Source organism: Simochromis diagramma, unplaced genomic scaffold, assembly GCF_900408965.1.
Source record: "Simochromis diagramma unplaced genomic scaffold, fSimDia1.1 OVJJ01000361.1, whole genome shotgun sequence".
In the NCBI taxonomy this organism is placed as follows: Eukaryota; Metazoa; Chordata; class Actinopteri; order Cichliformes; family Cichlidae; genus Simochromis; species Simochromis diagramma.
In genome coordinates, this window is record NW_024386860.1 from 6,109,490 (window position 1) to 6,128,009 (window position 18,520).

Sequence of the window (18,520 nt, forward strand, 5' to 3'; positions counted from 1 at the left end):
TACGCATGCGTAAAACCAGTTGAAGAATACGTAACTGGCGTAACGTTCACGAGCCAGGCTAGCGGTGAAGGGTTTTGTGGGTCATGGGGGAGGAAGGTAAATAAAAGCGGGGAGCTAATAGCACTCAGCGACTGGTTTCGGACGGTTACTGGAAAATTTGTTCGGACGGAGGTGTGAGAGCGGGACAAGAGGGGACATACCGCCGGAGTGAGGGACTGTCGCTCGGATACAGCAGCAGCTGTCGGCGGTGAGGTGAACAGTATGCTTCCCGTCTATTCATGCTTCTTCGCTGGGTGCACACTACGGGAGTGATCTCTGCACTGGCCCTACTGCAGCTAGCCAGCTAGCCACAGCTGATATTTTTTGAGTTCCGGACGGTCGTGAGCGTCCTCGGTTTCCCTTTAGGTTTCATGAACAGCACGCTGGTTACATAAATAACACAGAGTATCGCTTATCGAGCTAATGTTGCTGTTTGTAGCTGAAGCTGCAGTTAGCTCCGAGCAGCTCTATTTTATTACACAGTGCTCCCAGAAAGGTAACAATGCAGGCAGGTGTGTTTAGTTGATATCTATAACTAGTGGACTATGTGTGACAAAGGCAACCTTCGCCTATTCCTATCGTCTCCGTGGATTTGTAGTCAATAAACAGGTGTCATAATGGCCCGTCTTTGGTAATGTGTGTATTAATATCTCTGTCTGATCCTCTTACTTTGACCCTAATCATAATACAGCAGCCATTTGAAGCGGTGGGACTAAAGTAGCCTTTAAATCTTCAGCCTAGACAGCAAGAACAACAGTCCACCTGTAAGGTGTTGTGTAATAGTCACTGAAGAGGTTTTAGGAAGACGCTCATGCGAGATTAGGAAGGGAATTAATTTTTATGTTCCTCCTCTCCAGGAAGGTCAGCATGTGTAATTGATAGGGGTCATTGAAGTACAGCAGCAGAGTTTATTACATCTGGGACTACATTTCAGAGTGAAACAGTGTCACGGTATTGTTTATTATTTTGCTTTTAAATGTTTAGGTGAGTAATCATCAGATGGAGCAGGATCAGTTGAAACGTTTGCAGTTTATATAGCTGTTATTTTAGACCTGATATGGAGTGTTGTGCAAACATGCTGCTCTTCATTTCGTTATATTTTGCTTCAGAGGAGCCAAACATTCTTGTAATATATTAAAGTGGTCTTGAACACTTCTCAAGTTCTCAAGGCTTTCTGAAGGTATTTTTATTTAGATATTGGTTGTTTTGTTTCTTTTCTCATTCATTTTTAGCTCAGTAATTGTACCTGACCAATTTTTTTATTTTAGTCTCTTAACACTGACCCACTATCCATCATTCAAGCATATAAAAGGCACTTAACACAAGCAATGTAACAGTCTTGTGTCAACTATAGTACAAGCAGCTGGAAGAATCAGGAAAAAATCCACGAAGAACCTGGTGTCAGTGGAAAAGGCTGCAGTATGCCAAATTATGCAAGAACTTGATTGAAAATCAGTGGCACCAAATCTTAGAATGATGAATCCAAATTGAAATTTTTGATTCAAACTGTCGTCAGTGTGGTACAACGGTGAGTATGAACCTTTTTCCTCCCTTTCAGGCAGTGGTGCTGGGATCTTGTTAGAATTGATGGAATTTTAAACACAGAATATCCATCAGATTTTGCCATTTGGAAAGCATCTGATTGACAGCAGCTTAATTCACTGCCTGGATAGCAAAACACTTATCAGTCATGGATTGTCTTGGATTGTCCTCCCCAGAGCATCTACCTCAAAATGATTGAAGCAGTTTGGGATCGTCTTGACAGAGAACAGAACAAAAGGCAGCCAACGTCCAAAGAGGAGAACTTATCCTGAAGACTACTTAATAAAATTATAAGAAAGCTTGCATAACAAAGTTCCAAATATTAACTTTAAAGCTCATTACACAAATCCAGAGTATTTGTGGTAGCATTTATCAAAATAAGCATTTCTCAACTGATTAGAAGATTTGCTTAAATAAAATAGTATTACATGTAGTCAGTGTGTTAGTATAGTGATGCTGATGTTCTTTATCTTCGTAAACGCTCTTAAAAGCAAAAATCTCCTGAACGTACCAGATGAGTTAAGTGAAACATGCTGTGGATGCCTGTGCCTGCTGAGCCATCATATTCTCATTATTAATGGTTCACTAAGAGCCAGAAGATGAAATGAAAAACAGCAGATGGAGCTTGAATTTGTGCGCGTTTCATGAGGCTATTTGAGCAGCCTGAAGATTTCGCTCGGCCTGTCAGCTGTTAAAGGGGTCAGGAAATTGAATAATTATTTTTAGATGTGATGGAAGGGACACCAAACAATGTGAAGGACTAACTGAACTTAAAATTACTCTCTGGTGCCGAATAATAATAATAATAATAATAATAATAAAAATCTTTCAGAGTTGAATATGTTGAGTGTTAAAAATTAAAACATTTTATATTTTGGGGGGATGGTTTTTCAGTTATTGGTGCATAACTGTTTAGTTTCTCTAATATTTAAGTGTCTAATTAGAAATTGGACCTCATACTGGATGCTTTAGGATCTGCGTCTTTTAATTGTTCCATTGAGGTGCTTCACTCTACATAGTCCATTGCATGACTATCACAGTAAAACTAAATATGAAAAAAGAAAATAAATGGTAATAGATAAAATGATAATTGGATGGCGTGGTGGTGCAGTGGTCAGTGGTGCCATCTTTAAGCAAAGTGGCCTTGAATCCACCTGCTAACTGGAACCTTTCTGTGTGGAGTTTGCATGTTCTTCATGGTAAATGGTAAATGGCCTGCATTTGTATAGCGCTTTACTTAGTCCCTAAGGACTCCAAAGCGCTTTACACTACATTCAGTCATTTACCCATACACACACATTCACACACTGGTGATGGCAAGCTACATTGTAGCCACAGCCGCCCTGGGGCGCACTGACAGAGGCGACACATTGGTGCTGTGGTTAGCCGCTGTTGCCTCACAGCAACAAGGTCCTGGATCCAGGTCTCCTGGAAGCACCCCATTCCAAAGACGCACATGTTGGCTTAACTGGTGATTTTAAATTAGCGTGAAGGGTTATCTGTTTCTGTGTTAGCTCTGTGAGAGAGGAAGAATGTGGATGGCTGGATGGCTTACCCAATACAGGGTCATAGAGTGGGCGTAGAGCCTTTTCCAGCTGATGCCGAGCGGGAAACAAAAAAGCCAGTCCATCACTGGGCTAATAATAAGTAAATAAATGCACATTAGGGAAAAAGAAAGACTAGCTACAAAAATATTTTACACTCATACAATTAGAGCAGGGCAATATGACCAAAAATATTTATCACGATATACATTTGAAAATTTGCGATAACGATATAACTGACGATATAATTGACACCAGACAAAATACTTTACAACTCCGCAACTTTATTAGTGCAAAAAACCCCATCAATGTATTTTCACTTAAACAAGCAGCTGTTTTTAAGTGCATTAAAGTTATATAAAAATTTAACAGTGCAAATGCAAATTCCTTGCTGACCGTTTAACCAAAAGGCATTTCCAGTGGAAACTGGCCGACATATCCTCAGCATAACCATGTATAATATCCAGAAAACTTAAAAAGAGGTTATACACACACAATACGGTAATATTATGTTGAAGCACAGTACTTATCACTCCGCGAGGCGCCTGCCTACGATAGCCGTACTAAAACATTTGACAGATTTTCGAGCGCCGCGTACGACATAAAATCGTTTCGAGGTCAGTAAACACAACCAGAATTCATACATAAGGCACACGGGATTATAAGGGGCACTGTCGATTTTCAGAAAAATCAAAGGATTGATTTTAAGTGTGCCGTATTTTCCAAAAAACACGGTAATAACGACGGCCTGCTAGCATGCTCTACCAAAAAATAGTGCTTTGTTGTGTATCTGATGGACGAAAGCTAAACCAGTTCCACACCACTGAAGTTGCAGCATTTTTACAAACCAATTCTGGTTCATCCGTTTCATTCAACGATCCACTTTCGCTCTTCTCATTCTGCGTCGCCGCCATGTGCATATGTAAACATAGGCACTGCGCATGCGCGTTTTACCCATATTCTATTGCGACATTTCATTTTCCTATCGTTGCCCAAAATTACACCGGTATTATCGTGAACGGTATGATATAGCCCAGCCCTACATACAATAAATAAAACCAACTAAAAATTAAATGTATAGAAAATGTATTTTGTTTTAGGGTTTCTCACTGAGGAGCATTTAGTGTAGATGTTTAGTGGGACTGGAATTTCTTAATGTTTGTAAGACAAGTATTTGTATTATATCTGTTCTGATCTGCCACCAACAAAAGGAACAAAAACAGTGAAACTAATAAAACCTAAACTGAAAACTTTACATGGAAAAAAAAAAAAGTAAACAGTCAAAACTAAAGTAAAACAAGCCAACCCATTCGAGGAAACTTAGTGAAGCTAAGCTGAAGACAAAATAAAACTGTAATAAGTCTCTTCTCATAGCAATACTTTTCTTGAACACAGACTGAATATGAGTGGTTCATTTATGGCTCTTCTTCTCAGTTTGCAGGTGGTCTGATTGGGTTTGCCTCATCCTTGTGTTGCCATGGCGATGCGTGAGTTGGTGGAGGCAGAATGCGGGGGAGCCAATCCCCTCATGAAGCTGACCAGTCACATGACCAAGGAAGGGGGGCCATGGCGGAACGCCACAGCACCTCCAGTGAGTATTTTGTAAGACATCAGGCCCTGAGCTCTGTAGTCTACACGATATGCTTAGAAGTTTGGGGTCACTTAGAAATGTCCCTGTTATTTTTCAGTCTCTTTATTGATTTTTAGCAAACTTTGGCTTTGAGTTTCAACATTAAATTAATAAACACTCATTTTTATCTGTGAGGAAGAGCCTGAGATTCTTTTTTTTTTTTTTTTAATTATTTAAGGCAACGATAGACTATACTTAAGCTTTCCCTTTGTAACTTCATAAAATAAAATGTAATTATTTGTTACATTTCAAGAGTTTCAATTTGCTCAGTGGTATGCATTAGTGAAATAATACCTGACAACAAAATTTATTTGCATTTGTTTCATTTTATCTCAGAGTTGTTCGGATGTTTCATTCATAGCCAAGCTAGGTTTTTTTTTTTTTTTTCTGTGTGGAGATGACAAAAAAATGGGGATACTGTTATCAAATAATACTAATCAACTTCCTGACAAAACTTTGTTACTTTAAAAGTAATAAAGCTTTCCAGCAATTCCTTCTGCTTCTTTTTACATAACATCTCTGTTACCAAACAAACAAATGAGAGAGAACCTGCCTCATCTCGTGGGAGCTTTTCAGTCCTGACAGGAGATTCTGCTTAAGTAACAAACATAATTAAAAGTAGTTGGTGTAGCAGGTGTGAAATACCATTAACAGCTGTAGCTTTGCTCTTGGGTTCGTCCATGTTCTGTTACTCCTGCTAATGAGGGGCCCTTGTTTGCATGACGCACAGCAAAGTAATTACAGAACAACATAGAACTGAATTCAAGTAAGTAAAATTTTACTAATATTGGATCTTTCAAGATAAAAATCACAAAGTACCTCACAAAAAAATGCTAGAACATAAAAACAAAAGACGAAAATATGAGTACTCAGGTGTTTGTCCATGTGGAACTCTGAAAGTCAAAACCAGAATCTTAATAATAACAATAACAATTTCCGATTGCGCGTGCAACTCTCCATCTGCGTGGACATGAGAGCAGATGTCCTTAAAAGTGCTCAAAATGGACTGAAGCTAGAGCAAGGCCCCAAAACAGAACCCTGTGGCACACCGTAGACAAGAGACAAGGAAAAGAACCTGAACTAAGAAGCAGCCACAGAAAAGGAACATTTATGCAGATACTGACAGGTATTATGATCTGCTCCAGAGGAGAGCCCAGATTCTTATCCTATTGAGAAAATTGAGGTGGTCGCCATTGTCAAAGACAGAAGGCAAGTTCTTCATCAGCAAAACAGAACCCCCCCACTTTGCATCGAGATGCTTATAGAAATGCTCCTTCTTATGAGTAACTGATCGAGCTTTTTGAGTCAGGATCTGAACAATATTTCCTGGATCCATGCTTTTAACTTAAAATGCAGAAACTGTATCAAAGCATACAGTAAATGTATAAGAGTGCCTCTGCTACAAGAATACAAGATTTAACACAATCTGTTGTAGGGCTGTAAATTTAAGAGTATATCTTTCCCTTTTAATTAGAAAATCTAACACTGTTCTCTGTCACCCTTGTTATATAGCAGTTTAAGAGCTAATTGGCCTTTAAAAAATATTAATATTAAGTTCCAGAATTTTATGTGCAGTTGGCACCAGGCTACAGCAAAAGCACTAGTGTTGCTTTTGCAATAACTTTTCTTTATATATTTTCAAGCTCCCTGTGACCTTTATCTCTGGAGCTGCTTGATTTAACATTTTTGTGCAAAACATTTTGCTAATAGATACCATACTTTATTATTATTATTTTTTGCAGATTCATCCCACTCCCATTGAAATTGCAACTGAGGAAGATGTAAGTGCTTTTCTTTCAATTTTAATGATTTGCTCTAAGACTGTACAGTATATACTTCAAGTTTATACCCTAAAGCCAAAATATTTAGGTTTCCTCAGCATGTACTCTAATCATTAAGAGTTACCATTAGATTTTATATAAAATGAATGTTTTTGTTCTAGCTCGTTAATGAGTTCCTTCAGGAACCTCCACGCCCTCCACAGACCTTTGACATGGGTCAGCTGCTGGAGGAAATGCAGCAGATTGACCAGCAGAGCTACAGACAAGCTCCACAGAGAGGTGCTCTTCATCATTATTTGATGAAGTTTAAAAGATTTTTCTAAACCTTTTTTCCAGTAAATTTGAACTTCTTTGTATTTCCTTGTCATAGCTCCTGATGTGGCAGCGCTGGCCCTCTCTGGTGACTGGGTGGAGGAGTTCCTCCAAGGCTCTGATTCTGCCTCCGCCCCGGGGCTCATCGCGCTTGGCGATGCCGCAGATGCTGATTGGACGAAAGAATTTATTGCCGAGGCAGCAGGTATGTTTTGTTTTCATTGCTTTTCTTGGCCTTCTGCATTTTTTGCTTAATGAGCAAATCATCTTTCTGCCGTTATCATCACTCTGTCTCATATCATCACGTTTTTTTGCTCAAATCAGAGTGAATATCTTTAGGACAAAGTCTTCATAGTGTAGCTGTTCTGACACATGAACTCTGGACAGTGTCAGCAGAATTGCATCCAAGCTTCTTCCAAGGTTGTCCTTTCACACATGTAGCACAAAGCAAGAGATGATCTACTTTAAAATTTACTCACTGCTAAAAATAACCTGTTTGTTGAGAGTGCTGAGAGTCCACCGAATGATTACCTGCACTGTTCTCACACGCGTTCAGGCACAGGGTGTTTAAAAGGGAGCTGACAGTTATAAACCATTTAATGTCCGATCCAGCAGAATCAGACGTTTGAGTTCTCACATGCAGCTCTGTTAGGCGTCTACAAAGGTTTTTTTTTTTAGACGCGCTGCATGGGTGAAAATGGCTTATGTCATTATTACATGTTTGCTGTGTTTTTAATTTTTCAATTTCTCTCATTTTTAGATCCTGGCCGCTGGGCAGAAGAGTATCTGGAGCAGTCTGAGGAGAAGTTATGGCTGGGGGATCTTGGAGACAAGGCAAATGAATGGTGAGCAGGGGATGGAGCCGGGGGGTGGAAGGGAGTTATAAGCACTGCATTACATGTAGAAAATGTAGGGTAGACATGTGAGGGAGAATCAAGAAGGACAAGAGTGCTGTTGGCAGAACTTAAAGCACTTGAAAAACTGTGATAATGTTCTCTTCTTGGTGAGTGAATTTTCTATTTAATTGCTAAACATTTAACCTGATATTCTCTCGTCTGACAGTGTTGAGTTAATCCATTAAAGCTCTGGTAGAAGCCAGTGAAGCAGCTGAACATGAAGTGAAAGCTGATTTAAAGAATCCTTGTATAATCATCGTTGTGCACTGGGCTCTAAATACGAGAGTGTAAAATGCAGTTTATATTTGAAGTGATTTGTTCCAACCTACAGTACTGTGCAAAAGTCTTGAGCCAGCCATCATCATTGCTTTATATTTTATATTCTATGAAATATTGGAAATGGGTGTCATTGAAACATCTGTAAATATACATTGAAATACAGAATATAAGTTGAAAATCGTGTGTACAATTCTAATATGCTTGAAAAGCAGTATTTGCTATGACTAACTTCATTCTTCAACACAGCCTGAACTCTCTTAGGCAAGCTTTCTTATAACTTCTTTAAGTACTCTTCATGAATACTTCTCCAGGCTTCATGAAGGACATTCAAAGCTCTTCTTTGGATGTTGTCTGCCTTTTGTTTTGTTCTGTCGAAATGATCCAACACTGCTTCAGTAATGTTGAAATCTGGGCTCTGGGGAGACCAATCCATGACTGATTGTCTTCCATTGTACGGTTTTCTATCCAGCTGTGCTTTTACTGCATTGGCAGACTGTTTGTGGCTGTTCTGAAAATGAAGCTGTTGCCAATCAGAAGTTTTCCAAATGGTGACACTTTTTTGTGTCACCCTGTTTGCTTTTCTCCCTCTTTGCTTTCCTTATTGGCTTCTTGATGGCTACCTTTCCTCTGAGAACATTTCTGATGAGGCTTCAGTGAACAGTAGAAGGTCCAGATGCTTTTCTGAGGTCCAGTGTCAGGTCTTTTCTGGATTTTTTTTCATCTTTTTTTTAAGGACACGACTTCCACATACTGTTCATTTGCTGCTTTTTTTATGCCTAGGCCTTATGCTAAGTTTCCAGTTAATAGCTCTTTGGGAATCACCTTATTGGTACAAAAATAAAACTATTTTATGTCGAAATGAGTGAAAAAACAGCAAATGATCAAAGAAAGGCTTTGAAAGACCTTCAAAAACCCTGAGAACTATTGTTCTAGACCACTTTAAAAAATCATGGGAAAGTCTTGCTCAAGACCTTCTTCTAGTTTTATAGCATCAAATTTATGTTTGTTTTGTTTTTGTTTTTTTATTGTTAATCTGACAGGACTAAGGAGTATCAAGCAGAAGACGAGCTGAGGCAGACAGCCAATGAGCTTGTCTCAAAGGTTGATGACCCAAAGTTACAAAACACAGAGGTGAGCAGTGTGTCATTGTGACACCGTAATACACATCATTTCCTTTTACATGTCTATCACCATGTTCTTTCACTTTTTTCTTTAACTCTTTTGTAGTGTAGGTCCTTGAGATTGTAGCATGTGGTGCACAGATGATTTTTGTGGTTTTTAATGGCTTTTGTCTCAGTATGGGAAGAAAGTTGCTGGTTTGGGAAGAAACTAGCATTACTGGTGTAAAACTGATGAATTAGTAATAGTAAATGCCTTTTTTTTGTTGTAATTTGTTTTTTGTTGTTGTGTAGTTCCTGCGATTCATTAGGCAAATTGGCGAGGGCACTGTGACAGTGGAGAGCAAGACAGACAAACAGCTCACAGATAAAGCTCAGGCCGAGAATGCTCAGAACTGGGCCTCCAACCTCAACCAGGTACGAGTCGCAGCCCACTGAGGAAAGGATGGTTACAACTGTGAACGCTGTATGTTGGGGTAGAACACTGGTTCACTGTTGCCCAGTATAGGCTAAGCCTTGTGACTCATCACCCCAGTATCTGATGCAGTGTAAAATTTTCCACAAATGTAACCAGAAGCAGCCACCAGTCTGCTTGTAATATGAGTCTCCAGGCTGCAGTGTTGCAGATGGAATTTGTTTTTGCAGAGAAAGGGCTCTCATAACTGTCAGCTTCTCCTCTTGAGCATTTAGATTTTAATGTGCACGACCAAGATTTGGGGTTTTCCCATCTTGACGTGATTTTCCTTTCGTTCTGGATTTCACAGAAGGTGCAACTTCATTGCTTTGTATTCGACCAGTTCAGGCAGTAAAAGGCTGATGCCAGATCGAGTTTCTCTCTAAATGTATTTCTCTACAAGACGACAGATACAAAAGTACGGAGGCGCAATCCTTTCACTTGACTGAATTAATGAGAGATTTTATAATCCCAAAGGAGCCTTATTGATTTGAAAGCTTGATTTCTTGAGCTATAATACTGCTGCAGACTGTTTGTCTGCTGGATATTTCATGTTTCTCTTAGATCAGTTGAACCAATATGGCTTCAGGATGTAAGACGATGCATCTAAAATGCATTCAGACTGGCTAAGTGGTGACTCAAGAGACAAAGATTCCAGTACCTCCCAATGTTTCCAGCATAAACCAAGAGAAAACTGTATTAACAAAGCACGGGGCATTACTGCTTATGAAATCAAGGTTTCAAATTAATAGAGGCTCTTTTGGGATTTTAAGGTCCGTCACAACAATGTTTAACTGCTAACTTAGCTATCATGGGGGAAAGGTGAGGTATACTCTGAACAGTTGGTTTTTAAGCTGTATCTTTGATCCAGAAAAACAAAATAATTAGTCAAGTAAATGCATAACATTTCTGACTGCATTCAAAAATACACACAACCCCCCAAAAATATAGATCAGAGTTAAATATCTTTAACCCACAAGTGACTAAAATGACCAAATAGGTTCTTTAAAAAAATATATATATATTGTTATGTTTGTGTTTATGTCAGAAATTCTGAACTGCTGTGATGTTGTTTTATTCAGTCATTCTGTATCCTGAAAAGGTTAGGTTTAGCCTCAAGACTTCTGCAGCAGTAAGTCTTGCCATTTTAGGTTTGTGATCCATAGTTTGCTGCAGAACATTACAAGTGTGTAATGTAGAGATTAGAAGGGAAAACTACAACAAAATCAACACATATAATATTTAAAATGCACATATATTCAGTTATATGTTATTCCTGCTATATTAATGGGCTAATTCCTGAAACAAAAGTTCTAGAAGAAGTCTATTTAAAAATTCATAGTATAAAACATTTTACAGCACAAAGAAATATACCACCGAGGGCATAAATGAATCATGTGATTTGAAAGTTAAAAATACTCTGCAAAGCAGCAAATTACTCAATTTTAGCGATTTACATAATTTCCTTAGGGATTTTTAAATTATTCTGATTAAAAGAGTATAAATAAGAAGGTTTGGGTTATTTTATTTTATTTTTTGTACCTCCTAAGTTGGATCTAGAGATTGATTTGTTAGTAACTATTTTTTTTATTTACTAATTTTTACTAATCTAGTCAGAATTTGGAGAAATTGGGTGTTTATACTTCTGCCTTGAATCTATGATGTTTTTACTGCAAACCCTTATGAAGCTCTATGCTGTAACCATGTATCTCCATAAATGCATCATCAACACAGTCTCGTTTACTGGCGCCGTTTGGGCTTAAGCTTCTCTGGCTACTTCTTCTGTTGCCATTTTTTCAAATCGACTGTAAGAGAGGGGATCTTGGTTGCAAAAAACAAACCAAAAACAATTACCTCAAGAAGGTTCCTGTGACAAAGTCTGACTGTGAAACTGCTTGTTTGACAGGTGGTTAGCCAGTGAGTGTGCAGGTTCATACCAATGATAATCCTCTATTTTAAAAGATAGCATCACTATCATCATCATTTGTTTAAATTCAGTATGACCCAAAATAAGTGAATGGGCCCATGAACTCATCAGGAGAGTGTTTACACAGGTCAAGACAGGAAGATTGGGTTTTTTTTAAGTAGTTTTGCAACTACTGCTATCGCCATCTGGTGGCCTCCAGATAGAATGCAGGTGTAAGACGCTTGAACGTTGACTTTGTGATCTGTGTTCCCCCAGCTAGTGTTTGGATAAGGAAATTGCAGAACATTGCAGGAACACCAGGGATAGATGCACATGCTGGCAGCAGGAGCTGCACCGTAGGCTCTAAATAGATTCAACGCAGAAGTATAAATTAAGCTATAATCTGTACTTTAATTTAATCTTTTGTAAGTCCAAAATTTGACCTGATATCTCAGTTTGCTTTTTTTCTGCTTTACATCTGTTTCGTGCTCTTTTCCTGGCCTAAATGGCTTCCACATTATGTTGTGCATGTCTAGCTGTCAGCCATATTCATGCTACATTATGATTACATCTATGCCATCGCCCTCTAACTGAATTGTGCTTTTCCTACTTTTTTTTATTTTGTTATTTTTATTTTTTTAACCTGCCTTTGAATTCTTGGCTTACCATTACCTCCATTAACACCTGTTATTCATCTGCTCCTCTTGATACTTCAAATTACTCCTTTTTTGCCCACCCCTCCAAAAAATTTGTAAAAATCCTCCACACCAACTCCTCCTCTTCCTCGAAACATTGTCCCGTTCCCTACTGCCACCCCTCCCTCCGTAGTTCCTGATGAAGACGGGGGGAGGGAGTCTTCCCCTGGAACCCCCAGAGGTGAATCAGAAGATTGACAAAGTAAAAGCTAAACAAGCAGAGCAGTGGGCCAGAGTCGTCAGGCAGGTACGACCTCTGTGGTCACGGCAGCTATCCATGTTTTATTTTAAGCTGCAGTTGTAGTTACTTATTTGTATGTTTTGCTACCAGTGTTAACAATTTCGATCTTACCCATCCATTCAGATAGTCTCAGATTTCCTGCATCTAGTTGCTGTTTAGTGCTTTTACTGTCTTAGGAGAAAACTGGGAGTTAATTAGGAAGGAGCTAAAGGAAGCAGTACGAGAAAAATGGTTTCTTCTGTGTTCTTCCAGCTTTCATTTCTTTACTCCTTCACATTCACTCCCCTCTATATTTTTCCTCTCTGAATGCCCCGGTTCTCCCCTTCTAATAACAGTTTTCTCAGCCAGCGCATACAGATTCCTATCAACCACTGCCATTGCTCTTCATTGTTATTCAGGTGTCAGAGGAGTCGGCTGAAGCCTGGGTAGATGAGTTCGCTACATCAGGACCTGATTTTCAACAAGCGAAAGCCGCAGTGGAGGTGAGGCAAGAGTCTGTGACAATAAAAACCTTCAACCCAAAGCCAAGTATAATAAGTAGTATTGTAGAGGTTAAAGCACTGAGTGTCATCGGAGTTGAGGTTTGAAAATGGAAACTTTCCTGAATGATTGGCATGAAGGTGCCCTTGATTTTTTTTTTTTTTTTTTTTTTTAAACACCCACAAACTTAATCCTGTTTAAGGAACGAAAAAAATATAGGGCCATTCTATAAGGCATCATCGATGCAGCAGCGTCTTCCAGTTGAAAAAGGTCAAAGTTATCTCCAATACGCTGTGAAGTAATGATGCGTGTCTGTCATTTTGTCAGAGTGATGTGGATTTCTGGGAGAAGCTGCAGCAGGAGTGGGAGGAGATGGCGAAGAGAGATGCAGAGAGTCATCCCTGGCTGTCTGACTTCGATCAGCTACTCAGCACTTCTTACGACAAGGTATCCGTCAGCCTGCTCAGAGCAGGCGTCTGCTGCTATCTGTTTTGTGTTGCAAGATTTCAGCATTTTTGCGCATACAGCTGTCATGCACAATGTCTAATGTGCTCCTGTGTTTCATATACCCTATTAAGTACTAATTAAAATCATATACACACACAAGTTCTCTGAGCAGTTTTGATGTTTTCCTTGTTTTCATTTGCAGGGCTATCAGTTTGAAGAGGAGAACCCCTACTTATCACACCCGGACCCTTTGTCAGAGGGATTGAAGAGGATGGAGGCAGGGGACATCCCTGGTGCCGTCCGGTTCTTTGAAAGTGCTGTGCAGAAGGAACCAGACAACCAGCTGGTAAGACTCTGAAAGGCTGTGTTCTCATTTGCATTACACTTTTTTTTTTTTTTTTTTTTTTAAATTCTTAGAACATCCTGTTATTAGTTAATATAACATTGTGGGCCAAAAGGTCTCCCTACTTCTAATTTTAGCCATGTTTTTCTCCTGCTTCCAACAGAAGGCCCTTGAAATAATACCATGTGTCTTTTTTTTCCCCCATTAAATTGCAGGCTTGGCAATATCTGGGAACCTGTCAGGCAGAGAATGAGCAAGAATTTGCCGCCATCAGCGCCCTCCGCAGGTCAGAAGTCAAAGTTGACTAAAACATGTAGTAAAACATGTAGTTATTATTATTATTATTATTATTATTATTATTATTACTCTAGATCTGGGTGTTGTCTCTTGTCTATAGTTTTTGTATCTGTAAGCATATAAAACACATTTTGCATATAAAAAAAAAATGTGTTTTTCCACCACAGAGACTGTTAAAGTGAGGATAGATTTTTGTTAAGACCTTTTTAAATGCATACTAATGTGAGTGTCACCTCAAAAGAAATGTTTTCAACCAGGAAAGCACCTCCATATTTTAACACTTGTCGTTGCAAATAAGAGTTTCTTTGCCAAATGAATAGTCGTGTTTTTTCTGTCTGACTACTTCTTTTTATTACCACCATTCTTCCCATAGGTGTATAGAGCTGAAGAATGACAACCTGACTGCCCTCATGGCGCTGGCTGTCAGTTTCACCAATGAGTCACTGCACAGGCAGGCCTGTGAGACTCTACGTGACTGGCTAAAGCACAATCCAAAATACCACTCTGTTTGGGAGCAGAGTGAGCGCGAACGCTCCAAAGACAGCTCCAAAGAAAGGGAGAAGGACAGAGAGAGGTTCGGGTCATTGCTGCCAGAGTGAGCATCACGCACGTTTAGGAGAATACAAATACAAAAATACCTCTTTCTCTTTGCCCTTTCCTTATTGCTTTTCCCTTGTGCAGGTCTTTGTTTACCGACGTCCAGTCCATGTACCTGCAAGCAGCCAATGTTGACCCTACCCAGGTGGACCCTCAGCTTCAGTGTGGTCTCGGCGTCCTCTTCAACCTCAGTGGAGAGTATGACAAGGCGGTGGACTGTTTCAGCGCTGCTCTCTCCGTCACTCCACAGGTTGGTGAAGAAGCCTTTGTAGAAATTCCAATGGCTTCATGTCATGTGCTCAGTTTCTGAGCTCTTTCTTTGTTTTTCTGTCCCCATAAGGACTATCTGCTGTGGAATAAGCTGGGTGCCACTCTAGCCAACGGAAGCCGCTCAGAAGAGGCTGTGGCTGCCTACAGGAGAGCACTGGAACTGCAGCCTGGCTTCATACGCAGTCGCTATAACTTGGGAATCAGCTGTGTAAACTTAGGGGCACATAGGTGAGACAACAGTGCTGTTTTGATGTGTATTTTGCTAGAGAGTCTTGGCATGTAAAGAAGTAAAATCTTTAGATTAAATGCATAATCCTCCTGAAGCTGGTTTTTATGATAGGGGAGTGTCAAGGTTTACTCATTTTGTGGTTCACAACCTTACCACTGATGACCTGAGTGTGGCTCTCTTAACAGAACAGTTTTCTGATAGATGTGGAATTAGTCCAGCAGTTTACATTTAGATAAACGTTTAAAAAAACATGTTATGTGAAATCAGCATTTGATATACCCTTTTCAAATTGTCTTAAACACACTGACATTCTGCTGCTTACATACACATTCAAATTCTGTCAGATTGCTACTTTTGAACTTTAGCAATTTTATGCTGCTTCCCAGATGTTTTTACCTTCCACTAGGGGGCAGTTTATAGTTAAATCTGCCTCTTTTCCATTAGTACCTACTCCGATCAACTCAGCACGGTTCACCATGCTATTCAGGGTTTTCCATGAGGCCATAGAAACTGGTACCAGGTACTTTATTAGTACCTGCTCAGCCAGGGTTTCAAGCGATTGAAGCAGGTATTAGAAGTTACGTCGTCACGCTGCATGCCACCGATTGGCTCGTCAGTAGCATCACTCAATGAGTCATAAGTGCATCTCGTTCACGAAAATTAAAACTGCCATTTTTGAAACCAGCAACGAGGGAAATGGCTACAAAAAAACCGCAGTGTTCCCCGAGTTTGACAAAAAGCCACAGACCGAGAAGTAGGTATATTCTTGGCTCAATGTCCACCTTTGTTGTAGCGTTCGTGTTGCATATTAATTACGTTGCAGGATGCCCAGACGCATTGCTATGGCAACAAGCGCGCACACTGGGTTGTAATGGAAAACCAGTCGATCCGAGTCGTAGCGATCTGTGGCAAGTAGATCAGAGTAGCTACTAATGCAAAAAGGGCTTATGTGATACAGTTAGACCACACACAAAAGATGCTACACTAGACCAGACGTGCAAGAAATCTAATAAATCTCACAAAGGTTTGTGTTGATGATGATTGACATTCAGTTTATAAGGTATACCTTCAGCGAGGTGCTGGAAACATTCCTCAGACATTTTCGTCTGTTTTGAAATGATTCCCTGACATCCCAGAGGTGCTGTATTGGATTGTGATCTCTGATCTCTCGTCAGCAGGTCATCTTCGCCATGTCTAAAAAGCTAAATGTTGCTGCCATTTGGCTGATTAGATATTTGCCTTATACAGCGCTTAACCAGGTGTACTTAATAAAGTGGTCACCAGAGTGTACACCAGTGAGAAATGGACCTTAAATTGCAAAAGTGAACTTAGTTTACACAAGTTTTTTATTACTGTTGCCTGTTCAGGTTGATATCAGCACGTTGCAGATTGAACATAAATCCATCCTGTTCTCTTTTTTAACTCCACAGAGAGGCAGTGGAGCATTTCCTTGAAGCTTTATCTCTCCAGCGCCAGGCTATAGAGGATGGAGCGAGAGCTCCAAGGGGTCCCGGAGGAGCTGCGGCCACTATGATGTCCGACAATATCTGGTCCACCCTGCGCATGGCTCTCAGCATGATGGGAGAGAGCTCTCTGTACGCCGCGGCCGACAGGCGAGACTTGGACACCTTGATGGCTCATTTCTGCCAGAGAGAGGTGGATGGTGGGACTGAATGAAAACCTGCCAGGAGAGGGCTCATTGAGTGTGAATGTTTTTTGCTGGGAGGTAAATGTATGAGTGACTGAATGAAGCTGATTGAATGGAGGAATGAAGGGGACATGGTACAGCTAACGGTTAAAAGAAGATGATCGAGGAACACACTGTGAAGTGATCAAAGTGCTCATCATCATCGTCATCATCATCATGTGTACATGTGTGTTTAAAAGTGTTGCAGTATCAGGCTTCACCTGTAGAGAAGCAGGCAGCAGTAATCCAGTCACGAACTGTTTCACACGTTCAGCAGTCACTGGATTTCCTCCTTTGTTGATCAAGAGAACCAGACTGAATGATTTTAACTTGAAAATCTTTCTCAGAGAAGAAGAGAAACAAGAATAAACATGGTTTAATCACTAATCTGTTCACCATCCAGCAATGTTAGTTTGTGTTAAGACACTCAGTCCTCTCCCTGTCTTTATTCACAGTTTGGTGGCCTCTGAGTTTATTATTACTGTGTTGATGTTGTTCCTACAGCATCTCGTTAACTTTGCTTCAGGACCACCATTGCAACCGGACAATCACATTGTTGTATTCGCTTTACAACTTGGGAACAAGATGTACACAAGAGTCTGGTAGGGACAACGCTGTGGTTCATGAATGGGTGAAACATAAGACTTTCACCCAGGAGACTGAGGCTTGTAGTCCTTGTTCATTTGAGACTTAATTGACTGCTTTTCATTTTGAAAAGTATTTACTTCAGTCACTTTGGTTAGGTGTATAAAATGATCATATTAGAACTTAGTGAAGGCAAGCATCTTTTTTTTTCCTCCCCCCTCAGGTGCAAAGCTAAGCTAGTGTTTTGTACACTACAAACCCTGTTTTATCAATTCACATGCCTCTTCATACAAAGGACTGGATGAGCCAGGGGTCTAACCAGGCCTTCCAATTCGCAGACGACCCGCTCTACCTCCAGAGCTGCAACCATCCCTGATTGCAACGGTGTGATTGATCAGTGATGGTCCTGATGGAGGAACAACACAGCAATTATCAGATGTGTGTACTCTCTGCGGTTATGTATAATCAAGGTACAAGACCTCTGACATTAAAGAGTGCTGCTTATGATCCAAGGTGCTCAGCAGGCGGAAGGATTACAGATTATGCCATTGTAAAGTAGAAATACAAGTCATAAGTGCTACAGCTCTTTTTGTTATACTTTATTTAATTTTTTAGTAATCATTATCATGCCAGGATAATGAACTGATAACCAGCGGGACTGTTACTCAAATGATAAGGTGTGTGTGTGTGTCTCTGTGCGTGTGTGTGTGGGTCGGGTGAGAGACATTATGTCAATGAGAGTGGCTTTTCTGGGTTCCTGTGCTCTTTTTCATATTGCTCCTGTAAAACTACTTGCTTCATTGTAAAATAATGCTCTATGCCATACTGTGTATTGTAACATAATTGATGCACTATAATTGTTTTCAGGCTACTTATATCCTGACAGCAATGTTTAATATAATATTCAGCAATAAAAGCTTTGATTCCAGACATCTGTTATTATCCTTTTATTTCAATTTGGACCCCCTCTTGTTGGTATATGGGTTGTTTCATGGACCTATCGACTAATTTGCAATTTAAATGTTTAGACTAAATTAGATTTTCATATTATAGAGCAAGATGGTTTTATCAAAATGTCAGCTCTAAGAAGTGGGAAGACTTGCCAAATCAGCAGGGCATTGCATTTAAAGTTTCCTCAGAGTTAATAA

General features: G+C 39.9%; 1 protein-coding gene across 5 annotated transcripts; it reads left to right on the forward strand.

Annotated features, from left to right (window-relative positions):
• Positions 1-30: 30 nt before the first annotated feature.
• On the forward strand, positions 31-18,302 carry pex5 (peroxisomal biogenesis factor 5). 5 transcript variants are annotated; one of them, XM_040030092.1, is made up of 16 exons: positions 31-247; positions 4,560-4,716; positions 6,498-6,536; positions 6,698-6,815; positions 6,907-7,053; positions 7,609-7,693; positions 9,064-9,154; positions 9,436-9,558; positions 12,836-12,919; positions 13,245-13,364; positions 13,567-13,710; positions 13,923-13,993; positions 14,378-14,578; positions 14,686-14,851; positions 14,942-15,099; positions 16,531-18,302. In XM_040030092.1, exons 2-16 carry the CDS (start codon positions 4,603-4,605, stop codon positions 16,775-16,777), a joined length of 1,908 nt encoding a protein of 635 aa, XP_039886026.1. In that variant the 5' UTR covers positions 31-247; positions 4,560-4,602; the 3' UTR covers positions 16,778-18,302. The 5 variants fall into 5 exon arrangements, with proteins under 5 accessions (XP_039886026.1, XP_039886023.1, XP_039886022.1 ...); XM_040030089.1 differs by having other exon boundaries at positions 33-252; positions 14,378-14,599; XM_040030088.1 differs by having other exon boundaries at positions 33-247; positions 14,378-14,599.
• Positions 18,303-18,520: the final 218 nt, after the last annotated feature.

Bases quoted from the DNA above. Each gene is read 5' to 3' on its own strand.
- pex5 (XM_040030089.1), top strand. From the start codon at position 4,603: ATGGCGATGCGTGAGTTGGTGGAGGCAGAATGCGGGGGAGCCAATCCC. The intron at 6,537-6,697 runs GTAAGTGCTTTT...TTTTTGTTCTAG, and splicing joins AAATTGCAACTGAGGAAGAT to CTCGTTAATGAGTTCCTTCA. The intron at 13,365-13,566 runs GTATCCGTCAGC...TTTCATTTGCAG, and splicing joins TCAGCACTTCTTACGACAAG to GGCTATCAGTTTGAAGAGGA.